At 38.0% G+C, this 7,891-nt stretch overlaps 1 protein-coding gene across 1 annotated transcript; it reads left to right on the top strand.

Annotated features, from left to right (window-relative positions):
- Positions 1-493: 493 nt before the first annotated feature.
- Positions 494-2,576, top strand: LOC136342812 (uncharacterized). Its single transcript, XM_066288986.1, has 5 exons — positions 494-690; positions 745-810; positions 869-1,902; positions 2,029-2,283; positions 2,339-2,576. Exons 1-5 carry the CDS (start codon positions 553-555, stop codon positions 2,541-2,543), a joined length of 1,698 nt encoding a protein of 565 aa, XP_066145083.1. The 5' UTR covers positions 494-552; the 3' UTR covers positions 2,544-2,576.
- Positions 2,577-7,891: the final 5,315 nt, after the last annotated feature.

Genomic DNA, 7,891 nt, shown 5'->3' with positions numbered 1-7,891 from the left:
TCATTTCTGATTATCATTGTTTATGTGAGGTTCAAGCGATCATTTATTAAAACTTTGAACCCTACAGTTCACCCTTAAATTTCCCGCGGTTAATTTACGAATCACCCCGTATGAAAATGTCGTGGTTACGGAACGAGTCATTTTTGCTGTGACGCATGCGGGGTGACCCAGAATTACGTTATTCAGATCGGACAGAATAGTCGGCCAATGCAGAGAAGGAGCGGAAATTGGTAACATTATTATTTTACGAATTCGTGAAGGGAATAATTTCAAAATGCACTTTTGCAAAAACATATGTAATTTTGGACATAAAAATATCTAAACCTGTAGAATTATTGGACATAAGCAATGTCCCGAATATCATTAAAATGGACCATTATGAACGTGAAGTGAACTAATACATACTAATACATTAGACACAATATTATCTAAATTTGAATTGAGCTTGAACATGAACAAAAATATATGTTCTTATCTCCTAAAGATTACGTACAGAAATCAATCAATATACATACAATATAGATTTGAACGAAACGTTTACATTGTGAAATTATGAAGTTCCATAGGTGGTTTTATTGCTGCAAAATATGTTCTTGTAAAGATGAAGAAAAAACCGACAATATCCTTCAGGAAACACCACCTCCTACAGTGCTACAATCACCCCCTATATTGACACAACCCCTCCCTAGGGTATGTAAAGAAATACCAGAGATACACTGTTTGTTCCATTAATGTCGATTCTAGTCTTCGACCAATACGGAGATTAGTACTAGACCAAAAATATCGACAATTTATGAAGGTACCAGAACTGTAAGTACCAATCAATAATTTATTATTAGGACTGATTCGCTCATCGAATGCTTTATAGAGCTCAGAGAGCTTTAAAAGTTGCTTTTCTTATGGGAAGACAAGCAATTCAGGAGAAGACATTCAAAATCAGAATGTAACTACTAGAAACTCGAAAGCCCAAATTCCATCGATATCTGCGGCTGTAGATTCTCATAGGACCTTAAAAACCACAGTTTCTTCACCGAAATTTGAAACATGGGATCCATCTATTCCCAAGCTTTCGGCTACTGAATCAACTTTGAATCACTCTCCTCCCCATCGAGGCAGTCCAACGATCGCCATCCAGCCGCCAAATATTCTAAAACCTCAACTTCAAGATATTCCCATAATTTTGACTCCAAAGGTTTCATTAGAGTCTCAACACAAAAGTAGTTCAAAATCCTTGACGGAAAAAAATGAACAGAGAAAGGAAGAAACGTTCATCCATTCGAAATTTTCATTCCTGGATATGTCAAAAAAAATATTTGAAACTTCAAATCCATTTCCAAAACTTCGAGTTGCAGATTCTCCAACGTATTTGCCATTATCTGTTCCACTGAAACCAGAACCCACAAGTGCGTCTACAACCTTAAAGCCCACACTCCCATATTTGTATACCTCGACAACAAGTGTCAATACTTCAGATCCATTTCCTAAACTTCGAAGTCTTGATGTTGCCGTACATTCGGTTCCAGTGGTTCCTATAGCACCTGAGGCCTTATATTCAACGACCCTAAAATCTGAACTTTCACTTGTAGACACTTCAATAACAATTGTTAAACCTTCGGTTTCATTACCAAAGTGTCCATTTGGTCATCCTAGTACGTCCTTAAAAACCGTGACTCCTTTGGACAGTCGCACTGAATCACCACCACCTCTATTATTATCAGCCTCATCTCTACTGCTTCAAACCTCCCACCCGTTCATACGTAGCTCACCAAACGAAGATCTGCTCACAGACTTGTTGCGCAGCTTGCAAAAACATCACCTTCCCACCCTTCCCAAAGCCAATGCCTATCAGCTAGAATCACTAAATCTGAAAAGTGAAAATTTCGTCGAAAATGTCCTCTTTAGGTAAGAATTTAAGCCGCAGATCAAGATGGTGCGACTGCTGTATGTGAATCATCAGTTACGTTCGCCATCTTGAATATTTATCGCCAGATTTGCAACAATCAACTCTATTTTTGGAGCATTTTGCAGAAACCGAAAGTTTAGAAGTTACTACGAAATAAAAGCGATGAAACGCATCTGGAACCCGTACTTGATGCTCCACTACCAGCTCAATGAAAGGAAGTACGGAGATAAGTTTACGAACCGCTTTATGTACCATGGTACCAGCCTGGTCGCTGCGAATGAGATATTCAAATACAACTTCAACTGGAGAATGGTCAAGGAGTACAATTTTGGAAAAGGGACGTATTTCGCCAATAACCCCTATTACGCCAGTCACTACGGGTATGAAATTATTTTATTTTAGTGAAACTGGCTGTGGAGAAGGTGATGCTTGCAGGAAAAGGAATGCAGATCCGAGGTTGAAAGACTACGTCATGATCGTGGCCAAGGTACTGATCGAAAAAGGGGAGATCCAGAGAGGTTTCCCACACGTGTTACCACCGCCAGGGCACTCCACTAACAGCGATAGCAAGCAGGAATTTATCAAATTTGATGATTGTGTTTTTTACCCGGAATTCCTGGTCTTGTATAGACCGCTTTAAAGTATTCTATAATCTTAAATTTGTTTAATCACAGGAAAATTATTATTGATTTTATTATTAACTATTCGGTAAATAAAACCGAATCGGTTAGAAATTTTACCCAAAATGAATCAAGCGTATATCGACGAAGTCTTAACACAAAGCAGGCCGTAAGGTGTCGGCTTTAATGTCAATGAAAATGTTTCTTTACGGCCTTGTCATTAAAAGGCACACTTCAGAGCCTGACTTTGGCGTCACTGCTTCACTTTTTCGTTAAATCACTGATTTTGTCATTCGGGAAAAAAAAACTGTGCGTTGCGAAAATGTAAATTTGCCGCATTAGCTTATTTCATCATTCTGCAGCTTCGCTGCGGCAATAAACTGGCTACTTTTCCACCTCATAAAACAAATAACTAGTTTAGCTTCCTCCATAGCCTAGTTAAACAAATAACTGTTTTCGCCGATTTATATAAAAAGTGACGCGATGCTGACTCATTTCATACACCAAACTGGGATTTTACAGCCTAGGCAGTACAGAACTTTTACTTCTGCGGAAGGTAACTTTTATTTTCATTCGTTTAAAGTCGCACTCGCAGTGTCCCAGTAGCGGCGGGACGTTAAGCCTAGTGATTACTGAGGACTAAAAATGCGGCGGCAGTAAAATTGGCATTTTCACACCTTGCGGATTTTCTCCATGTATTTATTGGGTTCCTTGCGTTCGGCCTTAAGAAGAACGAAACTACTGCATACTCACTTGCTGCTGTTTATTTAATTTATTTATTGAATGTTCGAGGCGGTGTTATAAATTCAACATAAACTTGTAAGTTAATTTTAGTCCTCACTAGTTCGCCTCGGGCAACAATGCCCATACATGGGACGGAACCAGACCGCCTAGTCCTAATTCCAAATGCATTTCCCATAAATCCAACCCAACAGAATTAATGTATTCAAACACTAAGTAAATATTCATTTTCTAATGAAACAGGCGTAAATAAATGCGGAACGATTCCACTAAGAATAATTAGCAATTCAAGTGATGTGGATAGAACCAAACGTGTGTACGGTTCTGAAAGTCGTAGGCCACATTATGGGAATATCTGATTGGTAACGAGTCCATGTATATTTTTATTTCTATTGGCCACGCTATAATTCCGCCTACAAGAATTGTTAATTCTCTCCTAAGCCTGAAGAGATCATTATATGCAAGTTAGAGAAATTCTAGGACAAAATTCGTATTATTAGCACATGCAAGCAAAGATTCGAGTTTCAAAAACACCTCTTCTCAAGAACCATCCCATGCTAGTCAGGAATCTCGTTTATAAACAATGCCTAAAGTACCGTGTTTTGCACGTTTATAAGCTTCAGAAATGATAACATATATTTTCATTATACTTCCAGTTAGATCTCCTTGCATTACCATAATGCTGGGATAAGCAGTACCTTATTTTCATTTAAACGATGTTTTAATAAAGTAGGCATGAACTTTTTAGATTGGACAGCAAAAATTTAACGAACGATGAGATTCAACAAATCCTACGATTTTTCAACACTGTTTTAAAGTCTTTAACGAACATCTCTTGGCTTTTATAGGACATCCCGCGCGGTGAAAGGTGCTTTGTCAAATCAGCGTTATTAACATAAAAATAAAAGTTTATGTGCGTTAAAAATACGTCCCTTAGCGTGGTGAGTTAATAATGTCCCTAATTGTTTATGAATAATTTCCGACGGTCTGTGTGTCGAATAGAGAAATCGGCGGCGCTCTTTGGTGTCCGTGGTGCCTTAATAAATAATTACTTCAAAAAAATCCCCAGCATAGGAGACGGAGTTGATAAATTGAACATGTCCATTTTCGAGGAAAAATTGCTTCGAAGTACGAGAGAGTGGGGCCAAGATACATATAGCAATATACCGGGTGTCCCAGAAACAATGGTACAAATCAGCAGGGGGTTAGGCAGCCTTGAAAGATAACGCGGTTAAGCGGAACTAGTCGTACGTAAAGCTTGGTCCTTTTCAATTTGCAGATTGTAAAAACAATTATTAATTTTTTGTAATTTGTCGATGAAACTTGCATTTTGCAAATTTTTGAGATTAAATTTTGCATAAGGCGGAGTTTGGGTACGACAAATCTGTCTAAAACATCGATTTCTCACTAACGTATAGCTAGCGCCATCTACGTCGTACATGTGCTTGAAAAAACTAACATAACTTTTTAAGCAAACCTCGTAAATCGATCTTTTGCATAAATTTGAAAAGAATAGACTCGTTTCCACAGAAAAGGTGCCATTAAGAAAAGTACTTACCTCGAACGGTTTTCGAGATATTTTCGGGTAAAATTAAAACTTTTAATCTTGTTAAGATATGGACTCCGTTCAATTTTTTTTTCAAGAAACTGAACATCCAATTTGAGATGTGAGTATACCGTTAGACTCCTCTTTAAATTATCTTTAATTTGATATGCTGCAACGAGTACTTTTTCATTCGAAATTAAAAGATTAGTAGGGGCAGCTGAGATAGAGATGAGAAATTTGAATATCGAAAATAATGCATATACAGGGTGAGTCGGGAGGATCGTGCCAAACTTCAGGAGCGTGTAGTACATGAAAAATAAATGTAAAAAAACTCAAATGTTGTCCGATTTTCGTTTGTTTACAAGTTATAGCGTAAATAAAATTAAAACATAAAATTAAAAAAATTTATAAATTTCATAAGAAATTCCATAAATTAACGTTTGGATATCACAGTAAATGTTCAAAAATATTGTCATTAACTTCTAAACATTTTCGACTTCGTCTATGAAGAGCATTCGTTGCGCTCCTGATCGTTTCATGTCTTTCTTTGATAGCAGCTGCAGCATTTCTATGCGTTGAATTAGTGCATCTTGAGTGTCCACTTTTACTCTGTACACTTCAGTTTTAAACCAACCCCACAAACAATAGTCTAGTGGTGTGAGGTCTGGAGACCTTGGAGGCCAACTAATAGGGCCACCACGACCAATCCAACGTATTAATTATTAAGCCAACACATTTCACTAGGACGAGAAAAATTGTCGAAAACACAACAAAAACAAAGATCAAAAGGGAGAATCAAAAAACAAAGAAGAGCTCAGCTGCCAGTGGCATTCTAGTAAGGGTTTTGAAGGAAGACGGAATTTCGCTTGTTTCGTCTGTCCTGCCAGACAAAGTGGGCTCAGTATTGTCCAATCGGGAGGGTTGTCCCTCCAATTGGCCTGTATCTTGACCATTCTTGTCATACGCGTACATTGATACAGTAGTTGGTTTGATGGGTTGTGTAGTGGGTTTCCAGAGTGTCTGCTCTTGGTGGTCAGTCTAAGGGCAATCCGCTCTCTTGTTTGTATGTATGGTTTGGTTTTATCTGTTGCATTGGCCCTCAACTCGTGACCGTAATGCAGTAGTGGTCTGCATATAGCTTTGTATGTTTTGGTCGCTGAAAATAATGCATTAAATGCCTTTTTTTTTAAATAAAATTGCAGGTGTTTAAGCATTTTTTTTATATCGAGTTTATGAAAGTTGTCAGCGTGTTACAGTACATTTAACAAGAGCTGCATGTATAGTGGTGTAATAAAATATTTTCGACATCAGTGAGCAAATTGGAAGAGTTATGAAGAACACGAAAATAACTGTTACATAGCTTGATCATTCAGCTGCAATTTCGTCGTGGACCGTTTTGTTGTAGCTGGTAACGCTGCTGAGCTATGGCCGGAAAATGAAAAAACTTGTTGATCCCCACTACTGGGGTAAAGGTAGGAAACGTTTAAATGCTGAAAATGAAAGAAAATGGTAGAGAGAAATACATTTTTAGTGATTTTTGATTCATTGAAACGTGTTTATTTAGAGTTATTTAGGACAAGTGACGTATGTGCGCAAAAATTCATAATTAGGTTTGAATAGTTTTGCAGCCTTGGATATCGGATCACTACGTTCTACTGCCTCAGTGGCTTTAGATAAAGTTTCTTTATCGATTGGTTGCATTTTTCGCCCATAAGTACGCATAATAAAGCTTAAAAATGAAAAGAAATTAACCGCCATCTTTGCGTCACAATCAAAATTTATTAATTTTCAAATATTTTGACCAACGAACGGAAGTTTTATTGGCAAACAAACGTCATAATCCTAATTTACCTTCGAAATAACTTGTCCCATTAAATTTGTAACACCGATCGTACACAAAACAAAACGATTAATACTAATAAAATCTTATAAGCGCAATTTAATTAACATAAATCGGCGCGTAACTTTTACAAATGGCGACAAAATTTTAAATTTAACCCGTCACCATCGGCAGCGAAGGAAACTGTACAATGTTAATGGCGCCATCTATCGTCTAGCGTTTAAGCTGTCAGATTGAATTACTAATTTTGTCCCACAACTACCTTGGCCCCACTCTCCCCTACTAATTAAAATTTTGTGATTTTCATCTGAGGCGCGCTTAAAACGTCGAGATAAAGGCCGCAATCAAATACAAAGGCCTGACGAAAAATAAAACAAGAATGAGACAATTGAACCAAAACGTCAAACATAACCGATGGTTTTTTGCCCGTAGGTTGGTTCCGCGCCGCCAAACTAAATGTTCCTTGCAGAATGTCCTATAAATCATTTTTTGCCAGTCTTGTGGTTCATCTTCAGCTACTGGCACGGGTTCGCCCAGGTCGACAATTCTTTTATTGTTTTGTGCCCACCGACATTTATAAGTCAAACTTTGTTTATACGGGTTAGTTCGGGTTAGCGGAGAATACACAATGAGATTGTGTTTGTGCACCAATCATGGGAAAATCGACGGTCCTTAGGGAACCAACGCTTATTCCACCTTAAGGAGGTATAAATCTCCCGAGTCGATCGGCGGTAGTAAAGTTAATTGATCAAGACGGTACGGCATGAACCAACATGTAGGGAAAAATTAGAAGCGACGACCGCCATCGTGACCACCATCTTTGCCAGAGATTAGCGAGAGATATTATCGTACGGATGCTTATCGATCCTAAATGCCGTTTGTTAAACAGTTAACTAACAAATTTTTTCCCGATTATATTTAGTTCCTCCTTCGCTTTGCATAATCATTGTTCAGATTCTTTAAGTACGAAAAACAGATTTTCAATTATTTCCTTCGGTCCGAGGATAGTCCCCACGATGTTCTATGGCTTCTATACGTTGTTTATAGTACGGAGCTTCCAATGTTTCCAAATAGGCACTAATCTCTTCAATATTGGCAAGTGCCTTTGCACCGAACCATTTTTTTTTTAAGTTTGGAAATAGAACATAATCTGGGGGGGCTAAATCTGGCAAATAGGGTGGGTCAGGACGAAGTTCGAAACCAAACTGATTGATTCTGTCCATCGCGATATCAGAAGTGTG

The sequence above is a fragment of the Euwallacea fornicatus genome, chromosome 13, assembly GCF_040115645.1.
Source record: "Euwallacea fornicatus isolate EFF26 chromosome 13, ASM4011564v1, whole genome shotgun sequence".
In the NCBI taxonomy this organism is placed as follows: Eukaryota; Metazoa; Arthropoda; class Insecta; order Coleoptera; family Curculionidae; genus Euwallacea; species Euwallacea fornicatus.
This window is presented reverse-complemented; position numbering and strand designations above follow the sequence as displayed.

Coding starts and splice junctions, on each gene's coding strand:
- LOC136342812 (XM_066288986.1), top strand. CDS start 553: ATGAAGTTCCATAGGTGGTTTTATTGCTGCAAAATATGTTCTTGTAAA. Junction 691..744: donor TGACACAACCCCTCCCTAGG/GTATGTAAAGAA, acceptor TGTCGATTCTAG/TCTTCGACCAATACGGAGAT. Junction 1,903..2,028: donor GTCGAAAATGTCCTCTTTAG/GTAAGAATTTAA, acceptor AGCATTTTGCAG/AAACCGAAAGTTTAGAAGTT.